The sequence below is a fragment of the Nyctereutes procyonoides genome, unplaced genomic scaffold (assembly GCF_905146905.1).
Source record: "Nyctereutes procyonoides isolate TBG_1078 unplaced genomic scaffold, NYPRO_anot_genome, whole genome shotgun sequence".
In the NCBI taxonomy this organism is placed as follows: Eukaryota; Metazoa; Chordata; class Mammalia; order Carnivora; family Canidae; genus Nyctereutes; species Nyctereutes procyonoides.
Window position 1 is genome coordinate 53573586 of NW_026575140.1, and position 19709 is coordinate 53593294.

General features: G+C 47.4%; 1 protein-coding gene across 1 annotated transcript in view; it reads right to left on the bottom strand.

The window, feature by feature from the left end:
- DNAH9 (dynein axonemal heavy chain 9) overlaps positions 1–19709 on the bottom strand; it is a 325287-nt gene that overhangs the window by 28820 nt on the left and 276758 nt on the right. The window contains exons 62-66 of the mRNA XM_055307050.1: positions 15182–15309; positions 12778–13005; positions 8958–9149; positions 7579–7770; positions 4991–5161 (exon numbers count right to left, since the gene is read on the bottom strand). Of these exons, the coding sequence (XP_055163025.1) occupies positions 4991–5161; positions 7579–7770; positions 8958–9149; positions 12778–13005; positions 15182–15309 (911 nt within the window). The remainder of the gene's footprint in view (positions 1–4990; positions 5162–7578; positions 7771–8957; positions 9150–12777; positions 13006–15181; positions 15310–19709) is intronic.

Here is a 19709-nt window from a genome sequence, read left to right on the forward strand (position 1 = left end):
GTAAAACCTCATCTCCCTGTCAGAAAGGGGTCTCTGGTGCTGTCACAGCAAAAACCAGAACAGAATTTTAACGGTACCTGAGAGCTGCTGCTGGGATAGAAGACTAATGGCTAAAATTATATCATCTTACTTTCTATGGAGCTGAATTTGAAGAAACAGCCCTACACCCATGAGCTGCCATTCGGACAGTTGCACAAAGAGATGAAAAGATAGTCTGGAGGCACTCTCCCAAAATACACAGACCATGGAGAAACAGAACTCTGTCCTGATCAGGCTGAGCAGGATTTGGAGACCAAGTCTGAGGACATAGAGGACTGCCATGGAAGGGAGCAGGTGCACAGACACAGAGGAGCTGAAGATGAGGAGGACTGCCACGGAAGAGAGCAGGTGCACAGACAGGATGAGCCCTGGATAGGGGGGGACTACCACGGAAGGGAGCACATGCACAGACAGGGAGGAGCCCAGGATGGGGAGGATTGCCATGGAAGGGAGCGGGTGCACAGGCCGGGAGGAGCCCAGGATGGGAGGACTGCTATGGAAGGGCGCAGGTGCACAGACAGGAGGAGAGGACTGCCAGGGAAGGGAGCAGGTGCACAGACAGGATGAGCCCAGGTTGGGGGAGGACTGTCTGAGAAGGGAGCAGGTGCACAGACAGGATGAGCCCAGGATGTGGAGGACTGCGGACCGGAGCAGGTGCAGTCAGGATAATCCCAAGATGGGAAGGACTGCCCAGGGAAGGGAGCAAGTGAGCAGACCAGGAGGAGCCTCGGACAGGGAGTACTGCCAGGGAAGGGAGCAGGAACCGAAGGGCTCTTCAGGTGAAAGAATGGGCTGCAAGGAATGTGGTCTAATTATTTCCACAAGCAAACTCCTCTGCCTTTTTTTTTTCCTGACAAATAAATGCTTACCCTAAAAATCTAAGCTTCACAGACAGTTGTAATATTAGGAACCAAATCCTGTTACAATCTTGCCTCTTCCCTCAAAGAGGAGCAAGTCACTGGTAACTGCTTCTGTCTTTGTTTAGAATCCCCGCAGATATCCTCTGAGGCACAGAGCCGTGTCCGTCACCTATCCTAACTACCTTCCTTGTCCCCGCTGCAGCCTTCCCCCTTCCTCTGCACCTCCCTCTCACTAATGGAGTCATACTACACTTGCTTTTCACCTTATAATAAATCCTGGACACATTTTCTTGTTAGAACCTATTGACCTGCCTTTTTAAAACATTGCATATATTTTATATAAGTACTGTGATATATATACTACGTATCATGTATACACATATGATAGTATAGAATATATTATTTAACTGCTTGGGCATACCATAATTTGTGTCATTTCCCTTTTTGATGGATATTTGCCCTGTTTATCATTTGTACCATAATAATCGATCCTGTAATAAATAAATACAGCACAAAATCTGCGCACTGTGGAGCGTTTCCACTGGTTGCATTCCTAGAAATATAATTACGGGTAAAAAAAATAGGAACATTTTACATTTTAGTAGCTGTTGTTCTGGAATTGAAACCTTACCCCCAGAGAGTGTGTTCTTACGCCCTCACCACTGGATAAGATCACTTTTAAAACTCTGTACCATCAAGTAAAAAAGGATATTTCTCATACCTTCATGTAATTGGGAGTACAGTGAGAACTGTGCTATTTTTACTGGCCTGTCATGTTATCGTGTGACTGTGTCCTTCTGTCCCCCTCTTCTGTCCTCTCTTCCTCTACCTGTCAGAACTCTTCATAGTTTAGTAAGATCTGCCCACAGCCCAGTGTCTGTGTGGCAGAGATTCTCCTAGCTTGTCTTGGACTTTGTTCATGGTGTTTTTGGGTTTGCAGATCTTTTAAAGTTTCCCAGTCATCACATTTGTCAATCTTTATAGATTCGGAGTTTCTCTTTAAGAAGAGGTTTTACAATGCCTTCCTCTTTGTATGATCATAGAAGCATTCACCCAAGTTATCTTTCAGTACTTTTGATGTTTTCATGTAAAATTCATTAAAAATGCTTAAATGGCTCAGTGGTTGAGCGTCTGCCTCCAGCTCAGGGCATGATTCCAGGGTCCTGGGATTGAGTCCCACATCAGGCTCCCTGCAGGGAGCCTGCTTCTCCCTCTGCCTGCCCCACCCCCCCCTCTCTGTCTCATGAATAAATAAAATCTTAAAAAAAAAAAAGCTTAAATGTAGCCATCTGAAAGGTACTGTGATATAAGGAGTCGGGCACCTGTCTCACTTTCTTCCAGATGACCACTCATTCAACACTAGCGAGATCCAGTAGTCAAGGACAAATGGGGGAGATGCTACTGCATCCCTAACACTGAAAGGGTGTATGTCTGAGGGGGGCCCTGGAGCCAGTGTGATGGACTGGGTCATGTCCCCCTAAAACTCACATAGCCCCCAGTACCTTAGAATGTCACTGTGTTTGGAAACGCGACCTTTACAGAGATGATTACATTACAAGGAGGCTGTAATAATGTGGTCCTAACTCAATCTGACTGGTATCTTTAGGAAGAGGACATTTGCACACACAGAGACAGCAGGGGCGCATGAGCCCAGAGGGAAGGTCTCAAGAGGCCACAGGAAGAAGACTGCCACCCACGAGCCAAATAGAGAGGCCTCAGGAGAAAAGCGACCCTGCTGACATCTTGATCTTGGACTTCCAGCCTCTGGAACAGTGAGAAAACACACTTTTGTTGTCCAAGCCTCCTGGTCTGTGGTACTTTGTGGTGGCAGCCTAGCAAACTAATATGGCCAGGTACCCCCCCAATAGCAGCAGGCTCGTCTGCCTAGGAGAGGCATTTGGGGCTGCACAGCAGTTCCAGCTCAGGTCATCAGAGGAGCCCGTGGTGTCCTGGAACATCCAAGCTCCCCCTGACTTCTGTCTCTCCTTCCCAGGTGCCTGGCAGCCCAGGGGTGTCCTATGTCCCAGGTTCTCATCCAGATACAAGCAGGCAGGGGAGCAGATTTGTGCAGGTGCCACCTCTGGGCTGCCACCAGCTTGACAGTAAAACGCGTTGTCTGCTCTGGCTCTCTGCCTGTCCACTGAGCGGCTGTGCTGGGGAGAAGGCACGCAGCACAGGACAAGGCGACCACACACCGGGCACGCACACACACACACACACACACACACACACACACACACACGACGCCTGTCTGCGCAGTGTGATGCCCATTCACTTCTGCAGCATCATTTCTGGAGCTGGACAAGGATGAGGCCCCGACGGGAACGAGAGGCTTCTTTGAACCCTGCCTGAAGAACCCTAAATCGATCCTGTATAGAGTCCTGGACTCGATTTTCTTTTCTTTTTTTTTCTTTTCTTTTCTTTTCTTTTTCCTTTTCTTTTCTTTCTTTTTTTCTTTTCTTTCTTTTTTCTTTCTTCTTTCTTTTTCTTTTCTTTTCTTTTCTTTCTTTCCTTCCTTCCTTTTTCTCTTTCTCTTTCTTTCTTCCTTCCCTTCCTCCCTTCCCTCCTTTCCTCCCTTTCTTTCCTTCTTCCCTTTCTTTCTTTCTGTATATTTTTTTTATTGGAGTTTGATTTGCCAACATAGAGTATAACACCCAGTGTTCATTCTGTCAAGTGCCCCCCTCAGTGCCCGTCACTCAGTCACCCCCAACCCCTGCCCACCTCCCCTTCCACTACCCCTTGTTCCTTTCCCAGAGTTATGAGTCTCTCATGTTTTGTCACCATCTTTGATATTTCCCACTCATTTTCTCTCCTTTCCCCTATAATCCCTTTCACTATTTTTTATATCCCCCATATGAGTGAAACCATATGATGATTGTCCTTCTCTGATTGACTTACTTCACTCAGCATAATACCTTCCAGTTCCACAATGTTACAGCTAGAACAGCTTTTCATCCTAGCTGGCTTGGGGTCTGGGTGACATAACATGTCTTCTCTTCCTTTTTGTTCTCAAATTCTATCTTATGCATCAAATAGTGGGATTGGCTGAGTAGTGTGATTTAGAGTAGCTTTCTGGGAGTATGCTCACCTGCAGCAAAATCACCAGGGTGCATATGCCTGCGCTTGACCCTGGACCCCAGGGTCAGAATTCCAAGCTCCTGGCCTTGTCCTGGGGTGTGTTAAGATCTGAGAGCAGGATGGCACACTTGACACCTTTGGATGGAAGGAAGTCCAGCTCCTTTAGTATGAAGTGGGTTGTCCTCCTAAAAGCAATCTCTGGAGCTTTCAATTTGGTAACTGCCCAGCTTCCTAACCTTTAATCTTCCAGGTAAATTTCCTTGTAAACCCAGTGGCAGCTCAGAGGAGGGAATCCAGGTGGTGCTGTGGATCAGAGGCAGGCGCCAGGGAGGTATCCTGTGGAAACCCAAGTGGCTTATCCAGGGACAGATTTTACTGTGCCTCCTTCCTCTTCCATCCTGTGTGGTGCATGGTCCAGGAGCAGAGCCCTCAGACCACCTGATCTCTAAGGTGGTGCCATCTCACCCCTGTCTGCCTTAACTACTCCACGGTTCCCCTCTGCCTTTCTGAAATTTCTGAAAGTCCTGTGCTCAGCAGCCCTTACCTGTGTGCTGGAGGACCCTCTGATCCAATGTTGTTTGCACAAGAAGGCATTTTCATTTTAAAGAGTGACCAAACCAAATGAGCATCTGGTTGGTGCGGTGAGGGTGGCGCTCATTAAGTACAGCTGCCCACTGGTCACCGCTCGGTTCGTCAAGGAATTGCTAGGTCCCTTTCTAGCTCCCCTGCCCCACCACTGTTCAGCCCTGTCTTTCTTCCCTTTGGCAGGCAAGTGGGATAGAAATAGTCTTTGGGGAACTAGAAAAGCAAACTGCGAAAGCCAGTGGCAGGGACCTCCTATGATTCACCTAGACCCCTGGCCTGTGGGTCAAGGCTGCACCAGCCACAGGTGAGGGGAAGATGTGCACCATGTGGTCTGTGCTGCCAATGTGGCCAGTGGGAGGAGCATCTCACTGTGCCATCCTTGGGTGCCCCAGAAGGCTCTCTGGCAACTCCCCCTCCCCTCCACATACTTTTTCTTCTCTGGTGGTCCCTGCTCTGTCTCCAGCGTGGCTGTCCCGGGGCTGCAGCTCCAGCACCGTGCGGAAGAGCTTTTCTGACGTCTGGGTCAGGAAGCCGATCTCGGCATTGGGGTGTAGGCCGTAGAGGTAGGGCGACTCTGCAGGCAACTGGGCATCGACGTACTGGAAGTCAAGGGCAGGTGCACTTAAACACAAACTGGGATGAGTGGGCCATCCATTCTGGTTCGTCTGGGGTGGGGGGCTGTCTGGGGGCCGCAGCAGGCCTAAGGCACCTGCCTCCCTGCTCACTGGCGCTGGCCGTTGTGGGCATGCTCTCCACCTGGCACACATCCTGTCTGCCAGTCTTGCCTTGGCAGCACCTGTCTTCGTGTGCCAGGCTGGCTTTCCAGAACTTCCATACCCACACAGACATTGTCTTCTTCAGAAGGAAGCTTAGAGGACTTTGTCCGTCTCCAGGCTCCCTACTCCCTGGTTTACACCTGTCCCTCCCTCCACACACAAGGAGGACTTCCCAAAGTCCTTGAGAAATACAGACGCCTACCTAGTGTCTTACTCAAGACACTCCTAGGATCCCAGGCCTCTCGCCCTTAAATTCCTTTTCTCTCTCCTCCATTTATCTAAATCAGAGGTGACAAACCTAGATGCAGAATAAATGTGTGAATCGAGCTGTGGGACAAGGCAAGTTTTGCTGTTAATCGGGAATTCCTACCTCTGGCAAAAATTATTTTTTTAAAAAAAGATTTTATTTATTTGAGAGCGTGCGTGCGCGCGCGAGAGAGCACGAGCACAAGCACAGGGGAAGGGCAGAGGGAGAAGCAGACTCCCTGCTGAGCTTGACCTGAAGACCCTGAGACCATGACCTGAGCTGAAGGCAGATGCTTAAGCAACTGAGCTATCCAGGTGCCCCTGGCAAAAAGTGTTTGAATTAAAAAAAAATTTTTAATTGTGCCATCCAAACAACGCATCCCTGTGGTCAGTCATGGCGGGCTGTCCCTAAAAAACCACCCCTCGCTTTCTTCTCCAAATGTTTTCTGAGGGCCCCTTCCAGGTCTTTCCATTACCGTGAGAAAGTGCCCCTCAAGGTCAGCTCCTAAATGGATGTTGATTTCTTGGTGTATCCTCTAGTCTAAGTAAAAGATGGCTCCTTCCTCAAAGGCCAACTAGTGTGTTTATTCTTGTATTGCTTCCAGCCCCCAGCACACTCCTGAGCTCTTGGTAGGTGCCCTGGAACCATCTACTAACTGGCGGATTAAAGAGAGATGTAAAGAAGATGAAAATCTCTCAGTCCCTGGAAGTGTGCCAGCCTCGCTGCTGCCCTTCCCACCTCGAGCCACTTGTCGGATTGTCCCGCGGACACTAGAGGGCGCTCTTGCACAAGTTTATCGGCTAAAACCCTGATGCCTTTTGGTCAAGCAATTTTTAAAAATTCCTTGTATTTTCTTTAAGTAGTCTTGCTGTTTGAAATTTCTTTTCATAGGTTCAAGTTTTTCTGGATTGAATGACTTTGGTAGTTTATCTTTTTCAATTTTATGGGTTTTAAAGACATATTTAAGTAATCTCTACACCCAAAGTGTCGCTGAACTCAGGACCCTGATAGAGTCGCCTGCTCCTCCGACTGAGAGAGCCAGGCACCCCTCAGTTTAAATTTTATGAATTAAAGTTTAAAGCTTTTTTTTTCAAGTTTATAGTTAAGGTACCCATGACCAGTATTTCCCTTGAGTTTGGTATTCATATTTATTTTAGGCATGTTCAAAAGTCAAGCAATCATGAAGGTTTTTTTTTTTTTTAAATAATCATCTAGGGGCACGTGGGTGGCTTAGTGGTTGAGCATCTGCCTTTGGCTCAGGTCATGATCCTGGGGTCCTGGGATCAAGTCCCACATCGGGCTCCCCACAGGGAGCCTGCTTCTCCCTCTGCCTGTGTCTCTGTCTCTCTCTCATGAATAAATAAATAAAAACCTTAAAAAAAATCTCTTAATATATCTTCCATGGCAGGCTAAATAAGTAAAAATGAACACTTTAAAAATAGCTGCGGTCATAGTAAAATGAGAACTCAAAGTAATAGTACAGAAGAGCTCCATGGGAATGTGTGTGTGTGTGTGTGTGTGTGTGTACACGGGCATGTATGCACGCAGTTTACTGCAGCCAAGAAAGAACAGGAGGGGTAAATGCTCTGTCTTCAAGGTCATGTCCCTCTGAAGATATTTAGAATCACTAATACAAACTTTACCCAAAGTTGGCTAAATTCTTAACCTGGAATTTTGCTCCTAATGGCTTTGTCAATATCTTGGATGAAAGCAATCAAATGAATGCCCCAGCTATTATGTGTAGAAAAGAGCAACAAATAGAAATTATTGAACCAAACATCAAGAGTAGAAAGATCTCCAAAAAGCTCAATTGTATCACAAATTTGAGTCTAGGAATCCCACAGCTCTTAAATCGAACAGGACAAACTTGGGGCTGAGAACCACACTCCATCTAAGCTCTGTTCTGTAGGCCATTCTTCCCTGGCCCTGTGTGAGCATCCCTTGTTCTGCAGGGCAGACTTGAAGGAAGACCCAGGTATGAGAAGAGCCTTACCTGATGGTAGCCAGTATAGTCCAGGTTGCCCGGGAGTGGGAACCCTGGTGCCAGAGACAGCTCTCCTTCTAGCATTTCAGGTCTGATGAATTCCTCCAGATAGGTCCTGCAGAGCCTCCTGTCCCAGTCATCTGTGATATGGCCTCCATACATGATCTCTCCAAAGAGGTAGCGCAGATCATCATAGGGGACCTGAGAGGGAAGAAAGACCTCCGCATAGACATTGGGGCTGCCCTGATGTGTGGGCAGAGTGTAAGCCACAAGATGGGATGCTTCTCAAAATTAGAAGCGATATTTTATTCATCTGCATAGCCCTCAAGTGCCCAGCAGAGTCAGGCACGCTTGGGAGCTTGTTAAATGCTTAAAAAATTCCATTCCAGGGAGAGGAGAGGCAAGGTGCCAATCCCCTTGCACCTAAGCCTTTCCTCTTTCATGGTCATTAGCTTTGGCAATGAAGTCAGACTCTACTGACAAGTCCTTAGTCCTTTCCATAGGTCAATGTCAAATTGAACAAAGTAAGGACTAGGGTACTTTTCTGACTCCTACCATTACTTACCATGTGAATTTATGGTCTCCTTCCAAAGCTCAAAGTGAATTAAATAGAGCATGTAAAGTCAAGATACTGAAGTTAAGAGGGGAACCTCTTGGGGAAAGCCTTGACTCAGGGCAGAAAATGAAGAGGTGGTGTTATGGGGGTGAGCTTCCCAGGACCCTGGAACTGGAGGCAGAGCGATGGCTTAGGCATCTGGGCCTGATTCATGTTTCCCACCAGGAAGAGGAGGGGGCCTTGCTGATGCTATATTTGGTCTATGAACTAAAAGAGCCTGGATGGTCTAAACATTCCCATAAATGGAAGAGCGTGGGTTGTTAATCTAAGTTTTCTTTGAAATGCACATATCAGACAGAGAATGAGGGAGATGAGGTGTAGGAATAATTTGGCTTCTTCAACTTTGGTCAGATTATGGCTATGTGAGGAGCTGTGTGCTCCAAGAGAAGTTCTGTGTTCTTGGCTAAGTAAACTGGGAACTGGTATCAGGTGAGCATAGGGCCTCTTCTACCAATTCACAATGCCCTATAATGCTTCAAGTGCACAGGGATGATCTGGTGGCTTCTGGGACAAAGACTCAAGGGATGGACTCACACCAGTCATGAGTCACTGGTTTGCTTTCCTGAACTTTCTTGGCCCTAACCTCACCATGGTGTTCTTATTGGCCTCATGCTGGTCCTGGACTGGCCTTTCCTTCCTGTTCTTGGAGAGGGTGTAGACCATCCCCAGCGTGTGCCTCTTCTCCCTGTGCTGATGCTACATCATCATCCCTCCTGGCCTATCCTCCCCCCCGCCCCTGCCTTCCCTCTGCTGTGCTGGCAGGAAACTCTACCTTTGTGTTGGCCTCTAGGAAGTTGTAGAGCACATTCACAGAGATGGTGAGGTCCCCAGTGTTGAAGGGGTAGGAACGATTCCATCCTTGTGGCCCAAACTTCCGTCTCTCTGCCACCACCCCGTGAAAGTAACAAAGAGCAAAGAGGATGCTCTTAAACTCCATCTCCCGGGAACACATCTCCAGCGTGTCCTGAAAAGAAAGTGTTGCCTCCAATGTTAGCACAGATCTGCTGTTATGCAGTGTGGACCAGGGTGTGGGTTATGGTGGCTGGAAGTTACATCCTGGTTAGGTTTTGAGCTGCAATAGGACTATAGATTGCATTGTGGGTAGGCATGGGATTAGGGTTTGTGGGGACCTGGCAGAGGGGTTGGGTTCTAGTTTAGAATCTGAGTTAAGGGGGATCCCTGGGTGGCGCAGCGGTTTGGCGCCTGCCTTTGGCCCAGGGCGCGATCCTGGAGACCCGGGATCGAATCCCACGTCGGGCTTCCGGTGCATGGAGCCTGCTTCTCCCTCTGCCTGTGTCTCTGCCTCTCTCTCTCTCTCTCTCTGTGACTATCATAAATAAATAAAAATTAAAAAAAATTTAGAATCTGAGTTAAGGTTTAGATTCAGGTTATTACAAGGTTTGGTTTGCAGTTAATGTTTGTACCCATGAACATGCCAACTAAGTTCCCAAGCAGAACTAATGGAAAACAGGGTTATGGGTCATGAGAGTTGCATCTGTCATGAGTGTCATTTTGTGCTGAGGTGTGGTTGGGGACCCCTACAGCATTATTTCTGATTTCGCCCCTTCCTGCCACACCATGCTTTTCTTGCCCATCATGGACCAGAGTGGGTGTAATCAATGTGTGAGCCAGGAAGAAGATGAGCATCAGAGCCATGAGAGGAGGAGGAATACTGTGCCCTTCACCGTGCCAACTGCTCCACTAAACTTACACAGGGGTGACTGGCCATGTGGCTGCAGGAACAAGAGTGCAGAGAGGTCCTGGCTGTAGCATGTAAGGCAAGGGAAAAAGTGGGTCTCATCAAGAGGGATTAAAGAAAAGCCAGAAGGAAGAAATGGAAAGTGAGAGAGTGCAGAGGAAGGCAATGGGCTTGTATGTGGCAGATTTAAAGGGGGATGGTGGTGATAATGTGGCAGAGGGGGAAAGCCTGCATTTTGAAGGGGTAGTAGGACAAGAATCCCTAGATTGCCTGGAATTAACAATAATTTCCTCTGAGTTAGACCCTTTTTGATGAGAAAGGAACAAGATGTTGCAACAGAGCCTGAGAGGAGCACTCAGAAAGCTCACGTGAATCAGATTGGGTTAAGTCCTGGCATTTTATCTGAGAATTGGTCCTTAGACTTTGCTCACATGGGCAGGAAAAGCAGAGGAGAACAGGACCAGTTAAACTTTTAGTAGATCTTATTTTTTCCATAATGAACCCCAGGATGGTCTCTATCTCTCTCTAGATATATTGGAGTCACCCTGTGCCTTTGTTGGGCACCATTTTTGGCACAAAGCTATGGATGTGAAAGGTCAGAGGTGGTACAGAAGACAGAGTCACTGCCTGGTGCAAGTGACAACTTAATTGCTTTCTGGGTGGAGCTGTTCTCTACAGACAGGATGCTTCCTTTGCTTCCTTTGTGACTTCCTTTTTTTATGAGAGAGATACTTTTTTTATTTAAAGATTTTATTTATTTGGGGATGGGGGGGAGAGAGAGAGGAGAGAGGAGAGAGAGAGAGAGAGAGAGAGGGAGAGAGAGAGCACGAGCAGGGAGTGCAGCAGGCAGAAGGAAAGGGAGAAGCAGACTCCCTGCAAAGCAGGACCCCAGGATCATGACCTGAGCCAAAGGCAGATGCTTAATCAACTGGGCCCCCCCCTAGGCGTCCCCCTTTTGTTACTTTTGACTTATTTGAAAAAATTGGGCCTTGATGAAAAATACCTCTAAGTACCAAGACAAAGAGTCATACATCAAGATGCCGAGCCTGGTTGACAGTGGCCCACTCAGACAAAATCAGAATAAAATATTCATCCCAAAACATCAAGGCCAGTGGGGATAAAAGAGCTCAGTTCTGCCATTTGTCCCTTAAATGGATAAAATAGGACTCTGAAGGAAGAGAATGAATAATAGGAGGTATTAACCTGGCCTCTGTTCTAGGGCAGTTGTAAAAGCAGAATGGAACAATTAAAACACATGTGAGCAATGAATATACTCATAAATCTATCTCTCTTTCTCAGAATGAATTACTGAAGATGGCTATAAATGGCCCAAAACCCAAGTGTGGTAGGGCTGGCATAACCAGAAAAAGCCTGCATCCCTTGGGATGTGTTTCCCTGATAACCAGGACTAGACAAGGGGCTTGCAAGGGACAGAAACCCATGAACAAGAGGCTGAGAAGTTGAAGCCAGAAGGTGGCTATAGATGATAATAATCCTACTGAGGCATAATATTGTAATATTAATTACTAGGAGACACAGCATCAGAGACATCTGCTGCCCTTCTCCCTTGATCTGTTCAAGACCTTCAAGGCAAAAGATCTGAGAGTGGTCTCTCATTGTGTCCTTTGATAGAGCTAGCAGACTGAATCCCAGTGCCCTTTTTTTTTTTTTTTAAGATTTTATTTATTTGACAAAGAAGGCATGAACAGGGGAGAGGGGCAGAGGGAGAGGGAAAAGCAGACTCCACCAAGCAGGGAGCCTGACATGGGGCTCGATCCCAGGACCCTGAGATCATGACCTGAGCCAAAGGCAGACACTTAACATACTGGACCACAGAGGTACCCTCCAGTGCCTTTTACTTTTCAATTATGAATTAAAAAAAATCCTGGTAGAGTACACAACGAAAATTTATTTCATTAAACATTTTTAACTGTATAGTTCAGTGGCATGACATGTGTTCACACTGTTGGGCAGCCAGTGCCTTTTCAGGGCATAAAAATGGATTTGCTTGGAACTAGCTATTGCCTTCTGGACAGAAGGCTGTAGATTTCAGAGCTAAGAAGGTATTATTTCTCCTATGTGGAAAATAAAACATAGAAAATTTAGACGTTTTGACTGCTGGTACAGAGTACTTAGGAGCTTAGTTAAGGCCTACTTAGGAAAATAATTTTAAAGGAAAGGGAAAAAAAAGGCCCCTGGATAAGAAAGACTACTTTCTACTCCATGTTGCAATAGGCAGATTGCAGCTTAGTGTTCTCAGAATTGACAGTACAATGGAATCCCCCGGAGGGCTTGTTAGAACACAGATTCCTGGGTTTCTGATTCAGTAGGCCTAGACCAGGGCCTGAGAACTTGCATTTCTAACAAGTTTCCAGGTCCTGCTGCTGCTGCTGCTATTCTGGGGAACCACAATTTAAGAGCCTATCACGTGGTTATGTTCCATGTCCAGATCCCACTTCTGACACCTGGGTTATCTGAACCCTGGACACTCAAGATGCATACAGATGGCAACAGGTCTCCTCTGAACATGAGAGTCAACCCCCTGCTTGAAGACAACATGCTTGGCCAGTAAGCGTGTGGCTAGTGTATCACACCAGGTAGATTTACAGCAATGCGTCCTCTCCATCGCGGACTCTCCCTGAGCAGTAGACTTGTGCAACATTTCCCCACACCTCTTGTCGAAGACAAACCCTAGGCTTGGTTCCCCCGGGTGTACCCAGGAACTGACAGCTGGGCTGTACTTAGAGGGCAGTGGGAAGAGGTCAGTCACAAAGGGGACACATTGTGCTGCAGCTCATCCCCCTTCCCCCTTGTGGTTGGATGCACTTCTACCCAGTTGGGTCAGCTAATTGTGAGGGGCAGTGCTCTTCTTCCCTCCCTCCCAGGGCTGTACCTGAGTGAAGTTGTCCAGAGCCTTGTGCAGGTTGGCATGCATGCCTGTGGGGGGCTCGTTGGTGATCTTAATGGAGTTCTCCAGGATGCCCTGTGGGATGATGTGGCCCTCAGGGGAGGGCGCAGGCTCCGCACTGATGAAGACCCTCAGTTCTGGGTGGCTGTTCTCACTGTGCTCTGCCAGCTTCTTCTCCAGGGTGCCGAGCCACTTGGCCACCAGGTGGATGTTCTAGTGGGAAGGAAGACCCCCCCCCCCCCACAGTGCAGACATCTACTTAGTTTCATTAGTGGCAGACAGTTTCAGCAAGGTAGCTGCAGAAGGGACATGGCCTTCTCTTCAAATAAAGCTCATCACAGTAAGTGCCTTTGGGTTCCCAGTGATGAGACCTGCCAGTATCTTGTGGTTGAACCCTATCTCTTGTTCTCCCAAGTCTCTCAAGCACACAGTTGTTACACTTGACTCCTGCAGGGCTTCTTAAAACAAAGATTCCTGGGTCTAGGGTGGGGCCTAAGAATCTGCATTTTTAACAAGTTCCAGGCACTGTCCAAGATGCTGGTGTGTGGGCCATACTTGAAGAGTCAAACACACCATGCAGACACCCCAAATCCAGATCCCCATGCCTGGATGATGGAACCCTGGATACTCAAAACTGGGGGCCCGTGGACCAGCAATGTGGGGACTACCTGGGCCCGGTTTAGAGATGCAGACTCTTCAGCCCTACCCAGATTTCCTTTTTTTTTTTTTTTTTTTCAGATTTCCTGATTCAGTGCATTTTAATAGGATCCTTCAGTGATTTATATGTGTGTTGAAATTTGACAAGCACTGATTTAAACTTCTAGCTGGCTCTCTTGAGTCCTCTCTCCAAACCATTCTGTTCATTGTTGCCAAACTTATCTTCCTACAACAAACGGAGGCATTACTGCTCAGACACTGGGAAGGCTTCCTACTCCAAGCCCAGGTACCTCTGTCTCGTCTCTGAGCCCATTTCCCCACACCCCAACCCCCCCGTGATTCCTATCTATCTGTCTCTCTGTCCAAACCTACATTTATTTCTCAACAATCCTCTGCAGAATGCACCATTCACTTTGGCAAGGACTGCTTCTTTGCCATATGTTTCATTATGATGGACAGATAAAAAGTTCCTCGATAAATCTTTGAGGAAGCCTGCTCACAGAGCCTTAAGTACACTGATCAGCACTGAGCACAGTACTTGGCCACAGCAATCTGGTCTCTGGGTGCTTGCTGCTTTCTCTTCTATAAAAGGAGAAATAAAAATAATATTGGCCATACTTATTTCACAGGGTTGCTGCAAATAACCAAAGGTAATGGATTTGCAAGGGCTTTGCAGACTGTAAAATGCTATGTAAGCGTTAGGAGTGGCTGTTGAAATGAACATTTGTTAAGGAATTCATTTATAATCACTCTGTGGGAGCCACGTCTTCAGTGGGCTGCCTGGAAAGTCAGGGGTCTGTTAGCGGGGTGGTGCTATCTGTTCTCTTGTGTTTCTGGAAAAAGAGTCCCGGGAAAAGGCAGGTTCAAGAGAATGACAGGAAAATGGAGGGCGAAGGTCCCAAACCCTGGGTGGCTGTTCTCAGATGTGGCCCAGTGACTGGTCGGGATACAGACGAAGTTCTAGGTAATCAAAAGCCAGGATGGGATGGGAGTGACCTTTCTTGCTTTGTTTGTTTTTCCTTGCATTGATTTCTTCATTGATTCTGTTCCCCAGCAGGCTTTTGTTGGGTGTTTACTCTGTTCGTGGTGTTGGTGGTGTGCTGGGTGCGGGAAGGGGACTAAGGAGCAGGTTCTCCTTAAGGAAACGTAGCAAAGGACACAGTCATAACCTAAGTCACTGCAGCACAGCCAGAGCGCCCTAACAGAGGTGGCTGTAGGCCATTTAGAGGAAAAGAGACGTGGGCCACTTGCTTTGCCGCAGCCCCAGCTCCCCTGCAAGTCACATAAAGCAGGGACATGGGGTGGTCAGTGAAGTTACCAGTGACATGTGTGCTGTTGTAGTCATGCGTGTAATGGAGAACGCAGAGGACAGCAGAAGGGCACAGCAGTAGGAGGTTCTGTGCTACGTGTGGGAAGAGGTCAGCCTGTGAACAAGACCCACCCTCTGAGGTCTTCAGCTGGATACCCGCTCCCTGAGCAGGTGCCCAACAGGAATGTCAGTGGAGCTATTAAACTAGAGAGAGTGGCAGAGGCCTGCAAGGGGCGAGGAGTCGTGGGGAGGGGTGAGGATGTGAGGACCATGGAAGAGGGAAGGAGAGAAGATCATGCAGGGAGACGGGCAAGGGTGTGGAAGGACAGGAAGGGGAGAGGGGAAGAGAGGACAGAGGAGCCCTGCGATGGTTATGTGAGGTCCAGACGGGTGTGACCCCAATCAGGGCAGAGGGGGCCGTACCTGCAGAATAACCCAGTGACCCTTCTTAGCAGCCAGGTCCAGCGCAGCCTCAGCCACTACCTCCTGTCCTTGTCCCAGAGACACGTTGTGGAAGTTCCTGTTGTTGAAGGTGTATCCGAGCTTTTTACCTGAAAGGGGTATGGAGTTGTCCTTATTACCTCTCGTGTCCACAATCTGTGTTGGCCTGTGCTCATAAGGAGATGCCCGTCTCCACATCATCCTCCAACACAGGTGTACCTGAACCCACACCCGAGCTGCACACGTGAACCCTCTTCCTTTCAGGAGTGTGTTGCGGGGTGGGGGATACATCTTCCAGCTTTGTGCCCCCAAACCAAAGGAGGCACTCATCTGGGCTTCAACCCTCCTCCCTCACTTAATCCCCAAGGATGAGCACAAGTGCTGATGCCCTTCTGTGCAGCTTCCACCTGAAGCCCAGGCATCGGCCCACTACCCTAGAGGCCGAGATGGCCACCAGATGAGCAAGAATGTGGGTTTGGTTCTTTCTGACTTGTTTTGTCCTCTGAATATGTATTGTACCCCCCAAACTCTAATGGGAGGTGTGGTTGGTAGAGGCAGGACTCAGGTAGTTCTGGCTTCCTGGACTTTACTCTTATTACCCCCCCCCCCTATTTTTCCCAACAAACAGAGACGTTTTATCTCACCATTCTGCATGAGTGGGAGCAAAGAGAAGCAGAAGGTAAGACAAGAAAGGGCTTGGCTGTTCAGGGGTAGATGTTCTGCATCCTGGGAGGGGTGGCTGGTATTGGGGATGCAGCAAGGGAGCTGCTACAGCAACACACATCACAACCATCTCACTGGGTGTTCTGCATGCCCAGGAAAAACTTTATCCAATGCAATTAACCTTAATATAGAGACCAGCCCTCCTTGGACATCAGCTATAAAAGTGTATGCTACCATGAAGGAATCATCGAGCAATTTTTTCTCTAGGAAAATAAAGTACATGAGGGAAAAGAGAAGAAATAGAAGGATAGAAAAAAGATAAAAATATGTCCTTAAACGTTTCTTTTCACAGGAACTGAAATTGAAAATGCAGTTTGATACTTGTGCAAGAAAATTGAAACAAAGCTGTCAATACTGGATATTTCTTTTAAACACAAGAAAAGGTACAGAGTATCCTTTGCAACTCTGTATAAGACAAAGTGAGATGACTTTTTGTAGCGAGGAAGAGTTATTAGAGATTCAATTGAGATGAACCCAAGAAACACCCTTATTAAACTATAAATCCTTACTGGCAATAGATCTGATGTCAGCTTTGGAAACTGCAATATAAACAACTTATTCCAGAGAAAATACCAGGATAAAAGCTGCCAGGATTATTAGATACTCTCAGTGAGGTTCCTACCCACAAAAGAGCCGATTTCTTTTCTTTGTCGGCGAGATGCAGGAGAAGAGGGCTCACTGAAGATTAGTTTGCAAACCGGGACTGCAAAGACTGTCCAGGGCAGAGTCTGGCTTGCTCAGGCTGGGATCAGCTTGCATTAGTCTAGGCTTGAGGTCTAGTCTAGTCTAGGCTGATGATGAGGCTGACGTGGAGATGTTGAGAAAGGGGAAGTGTTGATGGGACTTACAAGGACTGAACGCTCAGCCCTGTGATGTGCCAGGGCAACCTTGTGGGGTCCTTCCATTTCAACCATGAGGTTCTCGGGATGCCCTGCCAGGTCATCAGCGAGCCCCTCTCGCCAGCCATGTCCTCTTGGGTTCTCACCTTCATACTGTTTTGCACCCTGGCTTCCATGCCCCCCACTCCCGCTACCTTTAACTCATCTTTCCTTTTCTGATCTTCTTTCCCACTCTCCACCGCCAGCATGGTGCCCATTGTAAACCTCCTTTCACACCTCCCAAGTATGCCTCCTTGACCTCCTGTCTCTAAGGACATGGCACCTTCCGTGGCCCTCTCCCGAACTCCACGTACCTGTGGGGCTGGGAGGAAGGGGAATGTTTTTCTAGCTGACTCTTGCCACTTGCAGGTTATTTCTTCCCATCCCTGTCTGAAACCCCCTTTTCTTTTAAAGCATGTGCCACCTGGCTATATTATCTACTAACTTCTAGGTTCTCTGCCTTCCACCAACTTCCCGGTGAGATTCATTTCTATTAGGCTCTCTGGAACTGGGTTCAAAATCTTGCATACGTCCCATTTCATCATTTTTCGGGTAAACCTCAATGTCACAATGGAGGACTCAGGCAACCTCCAGCCTCATGCTTCATCATCTTCAAAGAACTGAACTCTATTCACTCTGTTACCCATTCCCCGTGGCTGCACCAGGACTTCACTATCATGGAGAACTGTCCCCTGTCGGACGCATTCTTCATTCACATCTACTCCTATCCCTTTCTACTTTCCAGGCTGTTCACTCTGTTTCTCGCTCCTTACCTGTTATTCTACCTGTGAAATGTCCAGTCCATTGGCTCTTCTATTTTTTCTAATCTTCACTTTTACTTCTTTCTTATTTTAATATGGATTCAAGAATCCTTAATCTTAATGCTTATCTTTTTTTAATTATTTATTTATGATAGTCACAGAGAGAGAGAGAGGCAGAGACAAGGCAGAGACATAGGCAGAGGGAGAAGCAGGCTCCATGCACTGGGAGCCCGACGTGGGATTCGATCCCGGGTCTCCAGGATCGCGCCCTGGGCCAAAGGCAGGCGCCAAACCGCTGCACCACCCAGGGATCCCTCTTAATGCTTATCTTACAAAATCCTCAACTCCGGCGCCCTTTCTACTTCTGCACCACCCAACGTTTTCTAAAGTCTCCATCTTGGATGAATTAACAAGAGAGGACGGGAAAAAAACATTCGGTGAATTGGAACCACCCCAAGTTCATGATTCGCACCCTCAGCGCTGTTTGGCAATCTTTCGGTATGCCCAGAAGTTGGCTGTACTGCCCATTCCCTTCTTCTTTTAAATTTCTCAGGAGGTCCCACCCTACTTACTCCCAGCAGCTTTCTTCACTCCTTGGGAAACATATGCCATGAAGCGGGAACCCCTTCAATTCCTTACCATTTTATCTGTATGCCTGCACATCCTCATCTCAGTGGAAGAGGTGTCCTCCCTCTGCCTTTCATTCTTCCGTTCCCTAAATCCCATCTCTCTTGTATCATCAACCTTTATCTCCTTATTCACTCTCCCACTCCCTGGCACATGAACAAATGAGTCTCTCCCAATAGGAAAAGTAATATTTCACACCAATCTTGAAGCTGTTCACCAAGACTGCACTTGCTCCAAACCTAACCAAGATCCAATGGACTGTTGAAGAACAGAGAATAGGACCAGGAACAATGAGAAAGAGGCTGCATGCAAAGTGTTGATAATCTGACCACAGGAACACTAAATTGAAAACTGTTCCTTTGGACACACCGGGTAGCAGGCTTGCAAAAAAATCTAAGTGAGTGGGGCATCTGGGTGGCTCAGTGGTTGAGCATCTGCTTTTGGCTAGGTTGTGATCCCAGGGTTCTGGGATTGAATCCTGCATCGGGCCCAGGGAGCCTGCTTCTCCCTCTGTCTGTGTCTTTGCCTCTCTCTCTGTGTCTCTCCTGAGTGAATGAATGAATGAGTGAATGAATGAATGAATAAAGAAATAATCTTTAAAAAAAATTTAAGTGAGCTCATAGTCCTGACCAGTACTTTGGAGAGAGAAAAAGGAAGGAGTGGAAGGCAAAGGTGGTAGATATGGCTTCTTCATGATCACAACATGGAAATGACAGAATTATTTGTTAAAGCCAGATGACTGAACAAAGGAAGAAAGAGACAGAGCAAGATCAGGCTAGAGTCAAGTGAAAGACCAGAGAAGATGCCTGTGAGTTTGGGTGGAAAGGGGAGTCCTGGTTTGGGAAGGCCAAGGACGAAGCTATGGTTCGAAAGGACATAAAAAAAGGAGTAAGCTGAACTGCCCTCAAAGACCAGAGGAATTATCATCTTCATTCGAATGCCACACAATTCTACTGTACTTTGAACATTTCAAAGTCTTTTCACGTCTGAGACTTCATTTCTATCCTACAGGAGCCCTAGGAAGCAGGTATTATGGATGATTGGGGAAAAAATGGATGATTGCTTTTAAAAGAAGCAAAGACGAGAATAAATGTGCAAATAAGGAAGTATGGCTCATTCAGGAAGGAGGTGATGAGGAAAGAGAGAAGGAGGGCTACATTAAAGCACTTAAAGGGATTAATCTGAGAAGGGAAGATGGAAAGTGTGGGGAGGGGGTGGATGGTGCTAGGTTTTGTGTTAAAACAGAAGCCAAGGAGAGTGGATGGCGCTTCCTCTTGCTCCCTGCCTTCTCCTCCTCTTCCTCCAAAATTGTTGAAGAAGGGAAATCCTGGAGGAGACTAAGAGACACAAAGGTGCCAGAAAAGCAGAGATTCTTGATCAAGGGTCAGTGGTGGAATGAGGATGAAGCAACATATCTTTCATTTGACTCGCAGGTAGGTAGATAGGTTGGTTCATTCATTCATTTGGCTCCACACCCAGCTTAGATTCTATCACGGGGCTCGAACTCACAACCCTGAGATC